The 20,598-nt window shown below is 62.5% G+C and overlaps 2 protein-coding genes across 4 annotated transcripts in view; one reads left to right on the top strand and one right to left on the bottom strand.

The window, feature by feature from the left end:
- The window catches only part of SAMD11 (sterile alpha motif domain containing 11), a 15,836-nt gene extending 6,347 nt beyond the window's left edge, over positions 1–9,489 (top strand). The window contains exons 5-14 of one of the 3 annotated variants that reach the window (XM_077151637.1): positions 2,152–2,276; positions 4,262–4,351; positions 4,463–4,582; positions 6,132–6,294; positions 7,265–7,380; positions 7,542–7,620; positions 7,711–8,201; positions 8,322–8,440; positions 8,616–8,726; positions 8,863–9,489. In XM_077151637.1, the coding sequence (XP_077007752.1) occupies positions 2,152–2,276; positions 4,262–4,351; positions 4,463–4,582; positions 6,132–6,294; positions 7,265–7,380; positions 7,542–7,620; positions 7,711–8,201; positions 8,322–8,440; positions 8,616–8,726; positions 8,863–9,069 (1,621 nt within the window). In that variant the 3' untranslated portion in view covers positions 9,070–9,489. Of the gene's footprint in view, positions 1–2,151; positions 2,277–4,231; positions 4,352–4,462; positions 4,583–6,131; positions 6,295–7,264; positions 7,381–7,541; positions 7,621–7,710; positions 8,202–8,321; positions 8,441–8,615; positions 8,727–8,862 lie in introns of all 3 variants that reach the window. The other 2 variants (XM_077151639.1, XM_077151638.1) reach the window with 2 other exon arrangements.
- On the bottom strand, positions 9,178–20,598 carry NOC2L (NOC2 like nucleolar associated transcriptional repressor). The gene is made up of 19 exons (XM_077151640.1): positions 20,508–20,598; positions 20,216–20,368; positions 18,875–19,049; positions 18,671–18,793; positions 17,958–18,078; positions 17,778–17,868; positions 16,738–16,816; positions 16,467–16,577; positions 15,944–16,057; positions 15,362–15,550; positions 15,079–15,218; positions 14,583–14,694; positions 12,832–12,945; positions 12,514–12,615; positions 11,475–11,618; positions 11,214–11,327; positions 10,292–10,424; positions 9,863–9,970; positions 9,178–9,674 (listed from the first exon to the last, which is right to left on the bottom strand). Exons 1-19 carry the CDS (start codon positions 20,588–20,590, stop codon positions 9,568–9,570), a joined length of 2,313 nt encoding a protein of 770 aa, XP_077007755.1. The 5' UTR covers positions 20,591–20,598; the 3' UTR covers positions 9,178–9,567.

Below are 20,598 nucleotides of genomic sequence, written 5' to 3'. Positions count from 1 at the left end.
GCGGGGGCACAGGCCAGCAGGGCTCTCTGCTGAGAGGGGCTGCTGAGTCCTCTGCGCCCCCAGCCCGCCTGTTGATGCGCCCCAGCGTCCGGCAGGGTGTGGGAGGGCAGACCCCTCCCAGCCAGGCCCTGTCTGCCTTTGTGTCATCTCCTGCCCCTTGCTGGCCCTGTCCGTCTGTCCTTCTCTGTTCCTGCCTCCGTTCATCTGTCTGTCTCTGTTCCTATTATTATCATCAGCTAGTCTTCCTCCATCATCTGTCCAATCATCTCCTTCATCTGTCTGTCCCCACCCTCCTGTCCATCAGTCTCTGTCCCTTTGTCTGTCTGCACTCCGAGAGTGTCGGCAGAGCTATGCCCGGGCGCCCCCAGCAGCCACATTCATTGCATTATTTTTGGGAGGAGCTGCACTGAGCTCCCCAAGCCCAGGACAGCCAGGCAGGACCGAGCAGGAAGAGGCACTGAGGGAGGCAGGGGAGTGGGAGGGGGCTGCCAGGGCGGGGCTGGGACCCTGACCCCTTTGCCATTCTCCATGCCACTTCATGTGGCCTTCCCGAGGTCCCCTCCCCAACACCCCGCGGCCCACCCGCTCTGCACATCCCAAGTCCCCCCGTGGGGCCAGTGGGCAGAGGGCTTCCTCGCACCGCGAGTCCTTCCGCCGTGAAGCCCCTCCTGCTTCGCACAACACCAGCCTGGGGTGCCCCCTCGGGTCCTTCAGGTGGGGGCCCGCAGTTTCTCGGACCCCTCAGGGACAAGCCCCCGGTGGGGCACACAGCCAGCCTGCGGGGCCCACCCTCACCACCTCCCACGGGATCTGGGGGAGGCCGAGGGTCCCACGTGGCCAGGATCCTGCACAGCCACCCCCACCCCAAGGTGCTGAGGATAGCAGTTCTCACCTGCATCGATGCGGATGACGGAGGAGCTGAGGCTCCTGCTGCCTACCCGTGAAGGACTTACCCACCGCCCCTGCCCTCCTCTGGAGCTCGCTGCAGCTAAATCCTGGAGTCTCTGGTGCCGAAATGACCTGATTAGGGCCCAGCCCGGGATTAGCCCTGCTCCAGCCGGACCGGCCGGGGGTGGGGGCTGGGGGCTATTTAATGAGGGTTGGGGCCGTGGCTCCCAGGTCACTTGTGGAGGTTCGGTCTGCAGAGGCCCACTCCCAGGAGGCTGCTCCGTTCCAGGTGGGCCAGGGCTGGGGATTGGGGGCACTTGGGCCCATGCCTGCCCCTCATGTCGCCACACTTGGGGCCCATCACCCCTAGTGCGTCTGTGAGGTGGCAGGGGTCCTCCTGTGAGCCAGCTAGGAAATGGGGTGGGAAATGGGGTGATGCAGAGTGGCGCCGACTTAGCAGGAGGAAGGAATAAAAAAAAAATTAAACACCCATTTACTCCTGTCCACTTGTGCCTGGGGAGTGGTGACTCTTGGGCCAAGGACCAGGGAGAGCATGGTGTCAGGTGGCCAGGCGAACCCGACAGTCTGCCTACAGTGTGTATGGTTCTGATGTGTGCACATGTGTGTGGCTGTGGGTGCCTGTGTGAGTGTATGAATGTGTGTGCAGGTGTGAGTACACACATGCACGCAGGTATATGTGCCTGCAGGTGTGAATGCATGTGTACAGGTGTGAGTGCACACATGTGCATGCAGGCAGGTGTGAGCACATGTGAGTGCACACAGGTGTGTGTGCACATGTGCGTGTGCAGGTATGTGTGCATGCAGGTGAGTACAAGTGCACGCATGCAGGTGTGTGTGCATGGGCTTACACATCTCATTGGCTGCAAGACTTTGGTCTGAGCCTCTTTTTCCTTATTTGGAGAAATTAGGGGTTATATCTAGTTTGGGAGTAGTGCAGATTCTAACAGACGATGGGTGCAGTGTGGGTGCTGGCATCAAGGGTATCCTCTCTGGATACCTGTCCCACAGGGTAAAGCATTCTCCCCTCTGCTCACCCATGCCAGCTGCCTTCTGAGGCTGGGGGCAGGGCAAGGACCGCAGCTCTGGCCTGGTCCTGAGACGACGCCCCGACCCTCCTGGGGAGCAGATGTCGGGAGGTCCTGCGCAGGCACGTCTCTCGGCCCAGTCGTGCCGCCACACCGCAGCCTTACTGTCACACGGGGGGCACGCGCAGGCCCCTCACCCTCCCTGTCTTCCCTGCAGCCAGGACAGCGACCTCTCCACTCTCATATCCAGCGTGCACCGCAGCCGCCACCTCGTTATGCCCGAGCACCAGAGCCGCTGCGAGTTCCAGAGAGGTGGCGTGGAGCTGGGCCTGGGGGCCACAGGTGAGGTGCCCGGGGCCCAGGGCATGAGGACAAGCTGCCAGGCCAGCAACCTCTTGGCCAAGGACAGACCCTGCCGCTGCCCAGGGCCCTGGACGCGCCAGCCCCAGCAGCCTTGGCAGTTGGCCAGGGAAGCCAGTGGAGGAGGCGGGGGGAGCGGGGCGGTGGGGGGAGCAGGGACGGCGGGGCAGCGGGGGCGGGGGGGCTGTGGGGGCTGGCGGGGGTGCGGGCTGTCCCCGGGGGCGCCGCGTGATGGTAATTGTGTTAATCCCAGCCAGGCAGACGGGAGGCGGAGGCGGAGGGGCTGGGAACTGCTGAGGCCACCCGTCCCCACAGGGGATGCAGCAGGACAGCAGGGATGCACGGTGCCCAGACACACATGCCGTGGGCCAGCTGTGTGCACACGGGCCCAGGAACTGTTTGGGCATGTGCAGAGACACGCCTGCTTGGCTTTCTGGGGTGGGGGCATCGCTGGAGAGGGGTCTGGGGCCCAGGGAGGCAGCAGGAGCCCGGCCTCAGGAGGTCCCAGGAGGGACCGGCTGAGGCGCAGGTGGAGCAGCTTGGCCCCGAGGCCCCCTTTCAGAGCCGGGGTACAGTGGGCTGAGGTTGCAGGGTACAGGGCAGGGGTCTTTGTGGCTGTGCCACCCGCTGCAGCCGCGGGTGGAGATGCCACGCAGGCAGCTGATAAAATCTAATTGCCCATCGATCGGGCGGTGCGCGGGAGCCCCGTAATGATTGAGATATTCTGAGCCGGCAACCCCCGCCCCCTGCACGATGAGGTCTCTTGCACACAGGCTGGTGTGCACGCCTGCTGCTCATGTCCTGAGTGTTCAAGGGCCAAACCCTTAGTGTGTGTGGCCTGTAGTGTGCAAGGACACATCCCGCAAATGCAAACCCCACCTGTTCCCAGGAGGTCCATGTGATTGAGCGCCCCCCACCTACCCGTAGCTGCACGTGGGTTTTCCATGCTGGTGCCTTGCTCCAGCCCTGGGGACTGCAACCCCCTTGGTGGACGCTCCCTCCTTCCTGCCGCCTGGGGCTGAGTCTTGGTGGGATCCCCGGGCTGCCCAGGAGCAGAGAGGAGCCCCCCACCCTCTGGCCAGAAGGGAGAACCAGAAGCAGGTCCCTCCCTTGACCTGTGTCCCCAGGGGATTTAGGCGGGGCAGGTGCTGAAGAGACTGCAGAGCCCTGTGGCCCCTGGAATGTAGGGCACAGACCCCTTGGCCCCCCACCCCTCTACCCACCAGGCCGAGTCCTCTTCTGCTGCTTAGGCCCCCGTCCTGGCACTGTCGGGCACCCCAACCCCCGCCTGTGCTGCCCTCGACATTCCACCTCCAGGCAGCAGAAGGGACCCACCCTGCCCGCTGCCAGGTGGGCCAAGATCAATAAGTTATTAGCACCGAGCTGCCAGCTGTAATGTGGAGATTGATCGGCTGCTCTGGCTGCTGCTCGCACTTCCCTGGCCTGATAAAAATGACAGATTAAGGGAATAAGAAGGAATTAAGCTTAGGAGCTGATGGTGGGGCTTCCGGGCAGGCGTGGGGCCTGTGTGCTGAGGCCTTCCCATGGCCTGGGTCCCGGGGGGGGCAGCACCCCCACCCCACCCTCCAGGAGGCCTCTTGGGGAGGGGGAGGGGTAGAGTTGGGGAGTTGGGGTGTTGGGGCTGGAGGAAGCCGGAGTGGCTGGAGGACGGTGTGTGTGAATCTGGACATGGGGAGCGAGGCGTCACTGGCTGAGTGAGGGCCCTGGGAGATGGGCCCCCCAGGAGCTCAGCGCAGGGGCAATGAGGGTGGGAGGTGCCCCGAGGGGCGTTGCCAAGCAGGAAGAGTTTAGGAGGACCCAGCCCTGTCCCAGGCAGATGGGAAGCTGTCCTAGTCCAGCCGTGGAGTGCAGAATGGCCAGGACCCCTCCCCATTCCTCCAGTGCCCCCCCATGCACCCCACACCTGCCCCGCCCAGCAGGAGCCCCCAGCTCCCACCCTCCTGCAGGGGACCTGGTGGGCAAGAGGCACGGCCGCTCCCCGCCTGCCGCCAGTGACTGTCCTTCAGAGAAGAAAACCCGAAGCAAGTCCCCCACAGGTGGGAGCCCGAGCCAGGGGCAGGTCCCTTGAGGTGGGGGGTGCGCTGTGGGGCAGAGCCCCTTGGCCATCTCCCGAGGAGCTCCCCACATGTGCCCCTGCCCCGATGCAGAGACCCTGCTGCTCCCGGATCCTGGGCCTGGCATGGCCCCTGAGGACCACTACCGGCGGCTCGTGACTGCGCTGAGCGAGGACCCACAGCGCCTCTACCACCTGGGCCCCCCCAGCCACGGTACGTCCACCCAGCGGCGCCCCCCAGACCCGGAAGCCCTGCTAATGGGCCTGAAGGTGGGGAGCGGGGCTCAGCTGCCGTGCTAGGCCTGGGCCCTGGGCCTGGCCACCCTCTACAGATGAGGAGACGTTGAGTCTTGGGCCGCCAACTCGCCCACGCAGGGCCGGAGGGGGCTCAGCCTCCCGTGGATGCAGCCCTTGCCCTCTGCCCACTCCCCCCACCCCCCGCGGAAACCGTGTGAGTGTGCAAGTCGTGAGTGGGCGTGCCGTGTGCCAGGAGAGGGCACCAGGGCAGAGAGAGCAGAGTTTGGTCCCTCCCTGCTCTTAAGGGAAGGCTCAGCTGGGGGCACCTGGGAACGTTTGTCTGTCCATATGTCCTGGGCCTTTCCCCACATGCTCCTGACAGCCAACCTCAGTAGGACTGCTCATCTGTGATCGCAGGCAGTGCCGCCTGACTCCGGGTCTGGGGAGCAGGGGGTCTGGGAAGAAGGGAGGGGAGAAAAGAGGCTGGGAGGAGCAGAGCTGGGGGAACTGGGAGCAGGGGGGAGGGGCTGGGGGTTCTGGGAGGGGCAGGATTCTTCTCTGCACAAGGCACTGTCCCCCAGGGCAGCCTGGGCACAAGATCCTGAATAATTCACCAAATGTTAATAATTTAAAAATCTTCCTTTTTAATTGCCCACCCTGCCCTGGCTGGGGCTGCTGTGCAGCCAGCAAGAGTGGGGGCAGGGCCGCGGGCCGTCATCCCCCCTCCCGCAGAGCCGCCGGTAAGCACTGAGGGGCGGGGCGCGGGGGCGGCGGCCCCGCCGGGCTCGATGCGGGCGGCCGGGCCCTGTGGGCTGGCATCCGGCCCGGGCAGGGCAACCTCTGTGTCTCGGGTAATTAATTTATAAACGGCGGTGGCGGCTGAGCCTGCACAAGGCGGCAGGGGCTGCGGGGGCTGCGGGGGCGACTGTGAGGCCCCCCCCAAGTGAAATGGGGGGGTCAGACGGAGTGAGCAATGAGTGTGTCTGCTCATGCTGACCGTGTGCCATGTGCCAAGATCTGTCTGTGCACCCGTGTCCTTGCCAGCTGTCGGGGTATGTGGGGGGCCTCTGGAATTTCCCTGCTTGTCCACCTCGGGGTAGCAGGGGGGGTCTCAGCCCACCCACCCCTGGGTTCTCCTCAGGCTGCAGCCTCCGGAGCCGGGCTGGCACCCCCACTTTTGGGCCTTTGCATGGCTCCCTCACCTCAGGTGTTCCGCTCAGCCCTTGACTGGACACTGGGCTGCAGATCTGCTACCCCCTTTCCCTGACACTGGGTGGTGTGACCATCCTAGGGTGTCCTTTCTCCTCTGGCTACCTCACTTTGCTGAGTGTCATGCTCACCTGACACCGCCCCCCAAGGAAGTTAGCATCCCGGCATCCTCGAGCCCCTGCTCCTGCCTCGGGCCCGTGTGACAGCCAGCGCCACGACTGGATTCCTTGATGTTCCTGGCGAGTGTTGTCCACTCACTGGGAGTAGGGCCAGAGGTCCCAGGCTCTGGGTCATGGCTGTCCCCACTTCCTCCCCAGATCTCCAGAGGGTCCGGCAGGACACAGCAGCCACAACTGCCAGGGGCCCCAGCGGCCTGGACGTCCATCTGCCCCCCCTCGCGGCCGGCCACCGCCGGAAGCAGGGCCTGGCTCAGCCCAGGGAGAGCGCTGCCCCAGCAGCTGCCCTGTCTTTCCCAGACAGGTCTGGTACAAGGGCGGGGCTGCGTTTTGGGGAGGCCAGGAGTGAGCAGAGAGCAAAGGTCCCACTTCAACTTGTTTCTGAGGTGCAAAGCTGGGCTGCAGCAGGCCTACTGCACGCTGTCCAGTCTGGGGCACCTGGCACCTCCTGACCTTTGCATTGGGCATAGGGCATCTCGAGTATACCAGATTCCAGAAGGCCAGGGCAGGGGTGTCAAGGGCAACCTTGCTTCCATTTGTGAACCCCGGAGACAAGGGCCTCTCCCTCCACAGGTAGGCGTTGAGGGAGTTTGGGAAGTTCCAGGAGAGGGGTGTGTGGTGGGGCAGACAAAGGAGGAGAGTGTAGCCAGATCTAGAAACCCCAAAGTTAAGGGGAGGGCTGGCCAGCAGACGCACAGAGAGGAGCTGGGCAGGGAGCCCAGGGACGCAGACTGAGCTGGGTCTGCGGTCCGGGTGGGGTTGAGAGGTCACAGAGCCGGGAGACCGGGCAGACCGGCCTCCTGGGCGGCGCCCGGCAGGCGGCACGGAGAGCCGACCCTGGGCGGCGCGGGACTCCCCACTGTCTCCTGCCAAGCCAGGCCCCGCGGCGCAACTGATGCGCCCCGGAGCGGCCCCCATCAGCCCAGCGGCAAGTCTGCAGCTGCCTCCGCCGCCTCCCGGATTGAGCCTAATTACATCCCGCCCCGGCCCACAGGCTCCGCGGGGGGTGGGGGTGGGGGCTGCCCTGCGCGCCCTGCTCGGTAATTACTGCTGCAGTCGTGCCCGCCGGGTCAGCGCCTCCGCGCCGCCGCCCGAGATTAATTGGCGCCGCCGGCAGGGGCGACGTGCGACCCCGAACCGTAAGGAGGGCGCAGCGCTTACCGGCGCAGCCAGCAATTAGGGAAGCGGCCTGGGAGGGGGTCGCGGGGGCGGGCCCGGGACGTGGGCGGGCAGCCAGCCTGCAGCGTGGGCCTTCAACATCCTGCCGTCCACAGGGAGCTGACTCATCCGTCCCCACTGCTGTCGCCCCAGAATGCCCCGCATATAGCCCTGGGCCCCCACCTCAGACCCCCTTTCCTGGGGGTGCCCTCGGCTCTGTGCCAGACCCCAGGTGAGCCACGGGCAGTGTGCGTGCCCCTTTGTGTACCCTGAGGGTCTGCGGCTGTGCCTCCCACCCTTGTCCATGGCCCCTTGGCATCCGCTGGCACCAGGGGCAGGCCAGGTGGGGCACTCAGGGCAAGATGACCCTGCAACTTGTTCCCTTCACCCCAGGCTACGGCTTCCTGCCCCCCACCCAGGCAGAAATGTTTGTGCGGCAGCAAGAACTCCTGCGGAAGCAGAACCTGGCCCGGTAGGTGCCATTCTCCTGTAGGGGAGGGTGGCAGTGCCCCCTGCCCACCCCCTGCTGAACCTCCTCTCCCCTCTCCCTGCCCTGGCCTAGGCTGGAGATGTCGGCTGAGCTGCTGCGGCAGAAGGAGCTGGAGAGGCCACAGCTGCTGGCGCCTGAGCCCACCCTGCGGCCCCCTGACGGTGCCGAGGAGCTGCAGCGGCACCGGGCCATGCTGGTGCTGAGACACAGCACCACACCGCTGCTGGCCCTGCCCCCCCAGAGCCCCCCCAGCCCACCCCAAGAGGCTGCCTGCCGAGCCCCCCAAAAAGGAGGCCCTGGTCCAGCCCCAGCTCAGCCCAGTGAGTCCAAGGAGACAGTGGGGGCTGGGCTCTGGGTACAAGATGGCCTTGAAGACCAACCCCCCAGGGACGCAGATGGAGAGGACATCGAGTCCGCAGCTGTAGGGGGCCAGGGCCCCACCCCAGGTCAAGGCCCTGGTGGAGAAAGAGCCGGCACAGAGAAGGGCCACCTCTCAGGATCCACGCTGCTTCCACCACTGCCCCTGGGCCTACCCTACGCAGTCAGCCCCTACTTCCACACAGGTGGGGACCTCCTGCATCCCTCCTGCCCCTCATGGGGAGTGACCCAACCTGCCTGTCCTCATCAGGCAAAGGTCAGCAGTAGGGTAGGGGGGTGGGGTGACACCCATCCCCCCAACTCAGGTGCCACAGGGGCACTCTTGGAGGCAACGGACAGCAGCCCCGAGGACGTCAGCAAGTGGACGGTGGACGACGTGTGCAGCTTCGTGGGAGGCCTGGCTGGCTGTGCGGAGTATGCGACGGTGAGGGCAGAGCTGGGGGCTGGGGAAGCACTGGCCCAGGCCTCCCCGCAGAGGAGTTCCCTTGCACTCGGGATATTCCCCGCGGGGTCATCGGCAGTTCCATCCCACCTGGCTACTACGTCCGGAACCCCTGGAGAGTGCCAGGCTCCCTACACTCACAGCCTGGCTCCCTCAGGTCTTCAGAGAGCAGGGCATTGACGGGGAGACGCTGCCCCTACTGACAGAGGAGCACCTGCTGACTACCATGGGGCTGAAGCTGGGGCCAGCCCTCAAGATCCGGGCCCAGGTGAGTAGCCATGGTGGAGAAGCAGGTGCCAGGTAGCCTTGCCATGGGGGGGGGGGGGGGGAGGCAGGTGCAAGCCCAGGGCCCCACCCCCTCCCCAGGCCCAGCCCAGGACGCCCACCACAGCCGGTCCCCGCAGGTGGCCAGGCGCCTGGGCCGCATCTTCTACATGGCCAGCTTCCCCGTGGCTCTGCCACTGCAGCCGCCGACCCTCCCAGCCCCTGGGTGTGAGCTCACAGCTGGAGAGCAACCATCATCCCCAGCTGCGGTGGCCTCCCCCAAGCAAGAGAATGGGACGGCAGCCCTGCTCCCAGGGGCCATGGAGCTCCCCCAGCCCCTGTGCTGAGCAGCGGGCAGCCCCCAGGGCCTCTCCTGCTGCTGGGGGCAAAGGCACCTCCCCCCACGGTCCCTCTGTTTTGGATGGAAAAAACACAAGGTTGTAAAAGGCAACAAGTCTTAGGAAAAGAATGCATTTCTACATCCTTGTGGGTGCCCTGGGGCTCTGCACCCACCACCCCGCAGAGCCTCTGCCCACAGAGCTGCAGACAAGCCAAAGATGGACAGAGCAGACCAGAGGCCAGCAGGGAGGCTTCCTCTGGACTGACCTGTCTTTGCAAAGTTTGGGGCACCCTGAGGCCGGAGAGTATGAGTGCAGAGACCATCCCCAGGCCAGCTTCCTTTGCTAACCCTGCTGCTAGGGACAGGCTCCGCGGCTTGGGTGTGTATGGTCTCTCACGTTGTAAAAATAAAGTCCTGTCCACATCGACTGCCCTCTCCCTCTATTTGTGGCGTTGTAGGCCTGGGCCCAGCTTGGCCCTGCATGGCCCATGATGCTCCGGGGCCCTCAGTCCTCCTCGGAGAGCTGGAGCTCCTCCAGCATGTCCTCTGGCCCCTGGGCCAGCAGCTGCAGCTCCCCAGGGCCCAGCCTCGCTTCCGCGTCCATGCCTCCATCTGCAGAGGAGCGAAGACCACATACGTTTGGCTTTATCAGGAAGAAGCCAGCCTTGGAGGTGACTCTTCACTAATTAATCACGACATTAATTCATTTATCAGCGCAGCCGCTGCATCTGCAGCCAGGGCTGACAAGGAAGAGCAGCTGGCGGCCCCTCCAGGAGGGGCTCCTGGACAGATGCACTCACCCTCTGTGTCACTGACTCCCTCCTCTCCGCTGCGATGGCTGGCCGCCTCCTCCTCCTCCTCCACCTCCTCCTCGGCCCCCTGCAGAGCTCTCAAGGACTGAGGTGTCCCTGGGGGCCAACAAGGACCTGTGTGAGTGACACCCACCTCCACAGACCACCCAGGGCTGGAGTGGGGGCAACTGACAGAGGAGGGGAGGGCCAGCTCAAATGTAGCTGGGCCCCCAACATGCCCAGAATCAGCAGAGTCCCAGGACTGCAGAACCCCAGGCAGGAGTGGGGGCTGCAACCAACACAAACATGCCCCAAGCAGGGTCTTAACACTGGGAGGGCCGGGGGAGTACAGACCACCAGGGTCCTGGCCCCGAGGACCCCTCTCCCCCACCCCTCTCCCCGGGGACACAGGCAGGCAGCTCAGCCCACACTCCTCACCACGCTCCAGGAAGTCTGATGCATCCTCCTCGCCACTGTCCAGATCAAAAAGGTCCCCGAACTCCCTTCTGTCCTCATTCTTCCTGTCGGCCATTTTCCGACGCTTTATTTCCGGAAAGTTCAAATCTTCCAGCTGGAGGAACCAAGAGGAACAGGTTGGAATAGTGGGCAAGATGCTGAGAACCCTGGGACAAGACTGCAAGGGTGGCCCCTCTTGCCTCACATGGCCTCCAAGGCCAACAGACACCTCTCCTCCAACACCCAGCACCCCCAAGTGGACACCGGGCTTCTGTGTGTCTCCCCCAGTCTCTGCTTTCCTGCTTGTTGCCAAATCCTGGTGACCCCTCAGCCACGCAGTTCACAGGCGGGTGGACAGGTTGGGTGTGGACGGCGGGCGCCTGTGCGTCTTGCTGCTGGACTGAGGGCACGACTTTCCTACTGGGCTCCCCTGGACACTCCCCACCAGAAGACCCAAACTGGGGGCCCACCCCCCACGGCCCAGGCCTGCCCTTGCCCAAATCCTTCACTGCCCAACAGGTAGGTCAGGTGGTACCATGCCCTGATGCGCCAGCTCCTGCTTGGGCCCCCCAGCCAGGCAGGCTTGCCCCATGGTTGGGTCACTGCAGAGTCCCGCAAGGACGTGGTAGCCTCGCATGCCAGAGGCCCAGCCACAGGTCACCCGCCCTTCTGCTCCCAAATCATGATGCCCCACCCCCAAGGTGCCCACCAGGCCCTAGGCACCAGTTCCCAGCCTGGGACGTTCTCACAGCAGTTAAGGACCACAAGCCAGGCGCCTCCCCAGCGGCCTCCTCCTTGCCTGACAGGATAGTGCCGGTTGCTGAGCTTAATCCACGGCTCAGAACAGACCAGTCGGCCGGCCCCCCCGGTTCCCCCCAGGACGCCCCAGGGTCCCTGGCCTTACCCGCTCTTTGCCACTGATCTCCAGCTGGATTTCTCGGTCTCGTAGCTTCCTCCAGTGGCTGTAGTACTTGGCGAGTGGGGTCCCCTCTGCGCGGGTCTGCTTTTCCCAGGCAACCTGAGGAGGGATGGGAGCCTCAAGGTCTGGTCCCTGGGCCCTCCCTCCAGGGAGTCAGGTCTACCCTCACTGCCCAGCCTCCACCACTGTGCCAAGGTGTGCCCATGGCAGGGCCATCCCCATCCACCCACCCCCACCCCCACTGACCACGGCCTGCTGGTCGGACACACCAAAGGTGGCCCTCTGGCGGCGGCTGCGGATGTACTCGGTGTTCTCCTGCACCTTGTCCAGCAACTGGCGGGCCTGCCGGCAGTAGTTGGTGACCTTGCACTCCCGCAGGAAGACCTTCAGCTGTGGGGTTAGTGAGTGGTCTAAGGGCCCTCAGTCAGTGCCAGGCAGGAACAGGCAACAGATACGAGGCCTGTCTGTTTCACACCCAAGTGCATGGTTGTGTACATAGGTGGAAGTGTGAGGTGACTTCTAGGCCCATGGGCGGTCAAGAGGGCTACAGGCAGGAGAGGCACAGATAAGGCTTGACTGACACAGCCATGCTCACTCACGTGTCATCTACGGGACACTGAAGCTCCCAGAGGAGAGCTGAGCAGCTGCAAGAAACCACATGAGCTCCCGCAGCTTGAGGTCTGGCCCTTTTTTCACCAAGACCACTTCCTGAGCCTCCTCTAACCTCCATCCCCCGGGACGTGGAGCCCAGAAACAGAGGTGCCCTTGAAGGCCGAGAGAACCCACGGAAGGCAGAGAGTGCTGAGACCACACAGGGCCACCACGCCCCCTTTCCTGTGAGAGGCACCTGCCTCCCAGGACGTGGCATCTGGGCTAAAAGCAAATGGACCCCGTGAGGTATGAGAAGGCAACTAAACTCCACCCCAAACTCCACCCCACTCAGTGCTGCCAAGGAAAGGCTGAGATGGGGTCTGAGGAGCCATCTCCTGATGCCCCCTAACCCCCAAGTCTGCCCAGAAGCATGCAGAAACAGGCAGCCAGGGACAAGAGGACCAGGGTCAGAGACCCACGTCTGGCACCCCAGCCCTAACTCGTGTAGCCCTCCTGCTGCCCTTTCCCGTGGGACAGCCCTGGGAGGACCCCAGGCCACTGAGAGGCCAAGCCCCTCGCCCGAGCCACAAACCCTACGTACACCCCTCTCATGCCTGCCACCCCTCGGACCCTGGGGAACCCAGTCCCAGGTGGAGTTAGGAGTTCTGCTAGCTCATGGGCAGGGGTAGCAGACCTGTAGGATGGCGGGCAGTGCCAGCTCCGGGAAGGCAATGCTGTGGGCCTGGCTGTGAAAGTACTCGAGACTGAGGTCGCACAGATGTTCCAGCAGCCCGTCCTGTGGTTCGGGGGGGAGAAGTGGCTCAGGACCTGGGGTCAGCCAGCACAGCAAGGCCCTACTGTGTGCCCAGGGGTCAGCTAGGCCCACTCCGGGAGACCCACGGGGTCAGGGCTCCCATTTAGGGCACACACCCTTGCGGTTAGCACCTGCCCATCTCTGTGGCCACCCAGGACACTGCCCACGGGAACCCTCCCAGGAGGTGGAGACCCTCACCCGGTACGCCTTCTCCAGCAGGTTGGCATTGGACAGCTTCAGAATCACGGCAAAGTTGATGGGCCTGGAGCTTACGCGCCCCGGCTTCTTGTTGAAGTCCACCTGCTGGAAGACCTGAGCAAGAGCAGAGCAATGTGGCGCCATGGCCGTTCCATGGCACCCACGGTGACACTGCCCAAGCCAATACCCGCTGGTGATGAAACCCAGAAAACCCTGTGTGCTGCTTCCCCGATCCCTGCCTGGGGGAGGTGTGTGAGCGTGAGCTCTGCCCCTCCCACAGCCATTGACAAGCCAGGGACAAGCAGATGGGACACAAGGCAGTCCCACAACGACCCTCGCAGGAACCTAGGCTCAGGGAATCCGGCTCTACCAAGCGGGCAGGACCAGCAGACACACTCCGTGGTTGCAGAGGCACAAATGCCAGCCCTGCCCCACCCAGAATCGAAAAACTGGGCTTATGACAAGCCTCTGCACACAAGAATGGTTGCTTTGGCCCCCATCTCTCCAAACCTCATCACTCAGGGCTGTCCCCACCGATTTGATCCTGCGGCCAGCTCCCACACTTGGTTCGGCAGCACCAGCAATGAAGCCACAGCAGGGACATGCAGCCCAGCAGAACAGAACATGGGCCGAGCCACAGGCAGGCCACAACGGGGTCTCGGGGGGCCTGGACTCTGCACAACCCCCACAGCATCCTGCACTCGCAACCCAGGCCTCAGCCCGTCCAAGAAAACCCCTCCCCAGCCCCAGTGGCCCTCACCAATGGGGACCCCTCGTGTGGAAGCCTGGGATGGGGGCAGGGCTGACACTGAGAAGGGCCAAGGGAAGTCCAGCGGGGAAGACTCAGGTGGAGAGTCTTCCATGCCCCTGGAGCCAGACAGCTGAGTTCAGCTCCAAACAAAAAACAGTCACAGAGGGAACGAGAAACCGAGCCCCTGGGAGAAAGCTGCCCTTTGGCCTGGCTCAGACTAGGCCCTGTGAGCTCTGTTTCCACTGCCGGTCTGCTTTCTTTGGGAAAGTGGCAGCAGAACCTGCACCACCCGGGAGGGGGAAGGCCATGCCCGAGCAACTCTGGGCAGAGACACTGCCCAGGGAACAGCACCAAGCCCTGAAAAGTCTGAGGCGCCCCCGGCCCCTTGTCAGTGCAAAGGCAAAAGCCAAGCTGGGCCAGAGAGAGGCCACAAGAGATACCCGAGACCAGGACAGAGAGCAAACAGAGATGCCCGCAGAGGGCAGATGAAGTACACGGAGGCACGTGCAGCAGCCTCCCTTCCCTCTCTCCTGGCCTCATGGGGCTGGAGAGCCAGTGCTGAGAGCAGGAACGACGGCACAAGTGCTCCTGCGAGGGAAGGGACACAGTTCCTCAATGGGAGCTATAATGGCTTCCCTGCCTCCAGCCTTAGGCATACCTAGCTGTGTAAGCCACGACGCACACGTGCCAGCAGCACACCCACGTACACATGCCATCTTCACACAAACAATGCAAGCCCACCCCTAACCCTAAACTTGGACAAATGGCCGCGTCTTGGGCCCCCTGGGAGCCAACGTCCACGTCCTCAGCACAGAGCTGCAGCTTCCAGCACACGCTGACGGCCAGGTGCTCAGTGGGAAACACTTCTCACAAGACCCGACGGCTTACCGGATCCACTCCCACAGCTGATGGGGAGACAGCGGGGCCCAGAGGTTCATGACCCTGCCCCACACTGGCTGCCCAGCTGAGCTCCTAGGAGAGCCGCCCCCACCCCACTCACCTCGAGGACAAATGGCAGCACTGGGATGAAGGTGCCTGTGCTCTCCGAAAGCAGCGTCAGTGCACGCACGCAGTGCATGCGCAGCGGATAGAAGCGGGCCGTGGGGACCAGCCTGAGGGCAACAGTTGGGGAGTAAGGCCAGCTTGGGAGGGGCCTGTGGGCTCCCTGGTCTGGAAGGGCAATCTCAGGCTCCACAGCACCTCCTCCCAACTCAACCTACCAGCCTAGCCATGGGCGCCGCTCCACCCCCAGAACCTTGATGTAAGGGGGGAGGTGCTCACTCAGACCTCCCCTTCTCCCCCTCTTGCCATCAGAACCTTTTCAGTGTGACCCATCCCTCCCACCCCAACCTGGGTGACTCCTCTCCAGCAGACTTAAGGAGTCTGCGCCACCTGGTTAGACCTACACCTGCCCTTCTGCCCCAGCCCTCCAGCTTCATGGCACCAGAACCCCACTTCCCCTCTCCCCTTGAGGATGAACGAAGCCCCCAACTCACTTGATACAGCCGATAATGACCTGGGAGAGGGGGTACACCAAGGGCTGGAGGGCCTCGCCAGGGTGGGCAGAGCTGAGCACACGGCACCACAGGTGGAGGCAGTGCACAAACTGCCAGTTGTACACAGACTGGTGTGTCTCCTGGAGGAGCAAGGCCATGGGGGCAGCACTAGAGGGGCTTCATGGCTCCCAGCGAGGCTGGCGGGGGCTCACTCTGGGGGTGCCCCCCCGGGCCCTCTATCTAGCTGCCGCCCCACGCAGAGTAGCATGAGCACCCCCAGTACCTTCTTGCGTGTGGCCATGGCATTGCGCAGGTGGATAGCGAGCTGGCGGATATAGAGGAAGGCATGCTGGTAGGAGACGCCTGTGTCCAGAGCCAACATCTCGGTCAACGTCCGCTGCATGAAAGTGATTGCGGGCAGCGCACTCGGGGAGGTGAACTTGCAGTTCTTCACATATGTGATGTACATTTGCTGCCGAAAAGACCCTGTCAGAGCTGATGCAGAGCCCACCGCCCTGTGGACCCCCACCTAGCCCCAGGCCTCTCCCTCAGAGCTCCGGCCCCAGGTGGGCACCACTGCCCAGCTGCTGCAGCCCCCTCCCCGGCACACAGCTCCTGAGGCACCACCTGCCCCTGCAGAACGAGAGGGCCTCCTGGAGGACAGACGGTCATGAGAGGGATGAGCAGCTATGCAGGAGATGAGGAGCCTGGGGGTCACGTGCAAGGAGGCCCAGCTTCCTCAACCACCATCACCCCACCTGTCCTCAGCAAGAGATTGCAACCTGGGGCCTGGGCACGTCCCAAGTGGCAGATCTGGCAAGGACGCCAGCCCCACCCACAAGGCACAGCCTACCCTCAGTGCTACCTTGAGAACGGGGCTCAGGAAGGCATCCTTCTTGTGCCGGCAAACCCTGACGAGGACCAAGAAGGCCAGCACACGCAGGGTCTCCTCGCCTGCACTCCACAATGCCACCATCCTCTGAGGAGGGCGGGATGTCACTGGTCAGGCCCGGCCCCTAGACTCACACCCAAGCCCCACGTGGCTAGCCCCGGCACCTGCAGGGAAGGCTGGGGCAGCAGCAGGTCTCCCACCAGCGACCCCCAGGGCCAGCAGCACCTTCCCCTCTCGCAGGGGCAGGAGACAGCCCTTCCCAGAGTGCCAGGCAGGCGGGTGAGGAGCTGTCGTCACACAGGCGCACAAAGTGAACGTGCGTTAGCATGCGTGCAAAAAGCACATCTCATGGCTCCTACCCTGGCAGCAATCACAGCCTCACACGTGAGAACCCTGTGGTGTCGTGCCAGGGTCCCCCAGGTGAGGAGCAAGTGTGAGCCTGTCACCACCTCTGCTCTGGCCAGGTGTGGGGAGACATCCATGAAAAACTTCTCACCTTCAGCAGCATGCGGCACTGTTTGGGGAAGGTCAGGAAGTAGGGCACCACGTGGCTTATGTGCTGCAGGACGGCTGCAGCCACCGTCGCCTCTGTCAGGCAGGTTACCAGCTGGGTACCGGAAGGAAGAGGACACTGAGACTTAATGCCCATCTGCCGGCCCTGAAGGCTATGGCCAGAGCACCAGATGTGGCCAAGCCTGGGCCGGCAAGGAAGGGGCTCTGCAGGGGTGCCAGGCAGATGATAAGGAATCCCCTGGCCAGCACCGCACCTGTGTGACTGCGCTCAGGTAAGCCTTGATGTCCAGACGTAGCTTCCCCCACAGTGGACTGCTGGATGGCTGCACTGGCCTGGAGAGAAGCCCCGCCCCCACGACATGAGCCCCTGCGGCTCAGAGACAACACTGCCCAAGACAGGCCAGGAAGAAGTCCCCGTCACTTCCTCCCCACTTGAAGCCCAGATGGACAGGGCCTTTCACAGCAGGTGGACATGAAGCTGCACCAAACTGCTCTTGAGGAAATGCTGCTCCCTGGCAGGCCAGCCCAGAGCCTACGGCGGGGCGGGGGAGGCGGGGAGCACGCGAATCCCTCTTCCAGGCCACTTGGCACAACTACCTGACCCAGCCCAAAAGTCAAGAAAAGCTGCCCTTCCCCAAGTTCAGGCTCCCTGAGGTCCCAGGGGACGCCAGACCTCCAGCTCCCTTACTCAGACACAAACATGCAGGGTCACTCCCTTCTCGACTCCTTTGGCTGAGGTCCATGCCAGCCCAGCACAAGCACCAATTACTGGCACTGCAGGCAGATACCCCTTGGCCAATAAACACTTTGGAAAAACCTGAATCACCAGTGTTTGTGAGTTTGCTTTCACCTAGGAATGCAGATAACCTCCTTTGAGAACTCAGAAGATCTGGCATTGGTGCCCAAGCTTACTGTGATTTCCCAAAGTGCATTTTTCCTCAGCTTTCCCAGAACACGGCACACAGCTGAGGCTTGGTAAAGCCTGTTGAAATGCATGAAGGAGCAAAGGGTAGGGCCCAAAGTGTTCCCTCCAGCCTGGCCTCCTCAAGCTGCCTGGGTCCAAGGCCAACTGTAGGTCTCCTGGAGCCCCATCCCTCATCCCCAGCACCCAACCCTGCCCAGGACCCCATTACTCTACCACCCCCTGCTCTCGTTCCTCTTTTCCCCCACCCTCCAAATGTCTTCTGTCAGAAAATGCCATCTCCACTTAGATGCACCCTCCTGGACCAGCCTTATTCCCACCCCACCCCACCCTTCTGAAGCCTAGAAGGATAAGTACTCTCTTTCCTTTCACCTGCCACTGTCCTTCCGGGCCCTTCCAAACAGCAGCTTCTGGAGGCAGCCAGCAAGGTCTCTTACACAGAAGGTAACCACAGCGTTGAACACTGCAACGAGGGGAGCCACAAAAGCTGCTGAGACACATGCAGGAAAAAGCGCCCGGATCCTGGGCCCCCTCGCCTTGCCCCCAGCTTACCAGCACCGTCTGTGACCTGGAATGTGCCAGCCTCAGCACCTTCTGGGTCTCCTTGGGTGGTGGCCACTGCTGCTTTAAAGGCCTGAACCACTTCGTGGAAGAGCTTTGGAGTAAGGTGTTGCTATAGAGATGGAAAGCCCGTGAACACTGAGAGGGAACGGTGGGCTTTTGGGTAGAGCGAAAGGAAGCCCAGGTCTGGGAGCTTCCTAAAGCAAGGAGCCCACCCTTGGCTACTTCTCAGATTGGTGGTAGGAGCTGTGGGTTGCTGAGCCAGAACCCAGAACCCTCATGAGAGCAGGAAGCAAGCTCAGAGGCCCCAGGGAGGCGGCCCAGCGGCCTGAATCCAGGGCCATGGCAGCTCCCAAGATGTATCTGGAGTTCTCCCTTTCACCCTTTCCCCAGCCCTGGCTCCAGCAACCAAGAAGCATGCCTGCTTCCCACCCACAGGGGATTTCTGGCGGCAGGAAGCCTGAGAGAGAAAGCTGAGCAGCAGTCTCACACCGGGAAGGGAACAGGCGAGGCCCTGAGGGCTCTGACCAGGAGAGACACAGTCTTGGGCCTCCTGGAGCACACAAGGAATCATGCACGCTTCTTCTGGGCTGATCACAACTCCAGAGACCCAAGCCCCAGAGAAAAGTCCTCTGAGCAGAGGCACCTCAGGTTAGGTGAGCATCCCAGCAGGGAAACCCAATGCTCACTCCACCACTTCTCACTTTTGCCACCTGCTTCCACCGCTCAACCATGGCGAGAGTCACGGGGGCAGAGTCCCTCTTCTTTCCCTTCAGTCCTCCAGGAACTGTGTCACTGTCCTCCCCATCCTCCTCTTCACTTGCTTCCTGCACCAGACAGAAGGCTGGGATGGACCAGGGTTGTGGAAGCCACTGGTGCCCCTCCCCCAGGTCTGCCCAGACCCACACCTCTAGCATGTCCGGCAGGGCATGAAACTGCAGCTCCACATCCTCAGAGCTGTCCGAGTCACTGAAGTTCAGCAGACTCTGATCATTCTCCTGTAGGAACTTGTAGAACTCGGGGTCCTTGTCCTTCAGCCGAGAGAGCTGGTTCTTGTGTTCAGAGGCACGGCCTTTTCGCCTCCTGAGAAGGCTGGAAGTCAGTGAGCCCAGTGGACTAGGGGGGAGCTTCCTGTCCCTACCGCGCTGTCAGCTGGCTGATCTCCACTGAGAGGCTATGGGGGTAGGTCCGATCCCACAAGACAGGTCCTAAGCTCCAAACCCATGTATCCAACAGCCTCCCTGATACCTCCAAGTGTAAGGTCTGATGTGTGCATCTCAAACCCAACACACACAATGCTGAGCTGACCGCCCCCCCCCCAAAACCTGTTCTATTCACACCCTGCACTTTCTCAGGTGTTAGTAACTTCATCCTTCCAGGCACTCAGGATAATCCCGGGGTTATTCTTTAAACCTCTCTTCTGCTGCTCAATTCAGCATGTAATATATCAGGAAATCTCGTCAACAACACTTTCAAAAGCTCTCAGCCTCCTCTGCTATCCCACTGATTTAAACCAGCACAGCTTCTCACCTGCCATAACAGCATCCAAACACGGTGCTCTGCTTCCACCCTTAATACCTACCACCTGTTCCTGACGCAACATCAAGAAGGTCTCCCTGTGTCACATGCTGCCTGATCTTTCTTCTCCGCAAAAGCTGAAGTAATTTGCCATTTTGCAGGGAGGTCTCACAATAGTCCACAAGACCCGGCTCCTTGTCTCCCCGAGATCACCTCCTGCTCCTCTCCCTTCACTTTCTCTCCTGCGGTCACGCTCACTGTCCTCCAAGCACTGAGACACACTCCCACTTCTGGCCCTTTGCTATTCCCGCTACTGGAACCGTGAGAACGTTCTTGGCCTTCCGTGCTAGCAGCTGATTCCCTACAGTCTCTGCTCAGACAATATCTCTTCAAACGGTCTTCCCTTCCTCAGTTCATTTAACACAGCAGCACACGCACTGCCTCCCGACACTCCTTATTCTTGTACACAGACGTTTGCTCTCCTTTCCCTCCACATCTATCTCTTCTAACTCACCAATCCTCTGAATCATCCCAGCCAGAATAGGATCCGCTATACCAGATGGCAACCTCCCTTTGCTTGCTAAACTTAAAAGCACTTAGTACGGAGCAGACAATGAATGAACCAAAGGAGCTAGGGGTAACGGTTAGAAGTTGGCACCCTTGAGACGCGGCGGGTCAGGGCGAGGAAACAGGTTCTGACTATGCGGCCCCGTGGGACAGGCCCCGCTCACCGGGCTAAGGAGCTTCCGCCTGGCCCACACGGGCTCCGGGCAACTCCGCGTGCCGTCCGCGTCTCCACTTGCCGGGCGCCCTCAGGCTCCGACTCCGACTCGGACTCAAAGCCGGAGGCCAGGAACTCGTCCACCGACAGCTCCGCCAGACGCCTGAGGGCCACGACGTCGGCGTCACAGCCCTGCCAGCCCGGCTCCCCCGGCCTCGCTCCCCCAGCGGACCAGGCAAAGGGAGATCCTTTCCACGCCCTCAGCCGCAGGAGGCCCACTGGGTCCTCGCACCCAGACTCACCGCTTTCGGCTCCGCGCCGCCGCCATGGTACCCGGCCTCAGCGTGCGCCCCGCTTCCGGTCCCAGAATGCCGTGCGCTTGCATGTCCTTCC

Source organism: Tamandua tetradactyla, chromosome 2 (genome assembly GCF_023851605.1).
Source record: "Tamandua tetradactyla isolate mTamTet1 chromosome 2, mTamTet1.pri, whole genome shotgun sequence".
In the NCBI taxonomy this organism is placed as follows: domain Eukaryota; kingdom Metazoa; phylum Chordata; class Mammalia; order Pilosa; family Myrmecophagidae; genus Tamandua; species Tamandua tetradactyla.
The sequence above is the reverse complement of the archived record's forward strand: the minus strand, read 5'-3'. Positions and strand labels throughout refer to the sequence as shown.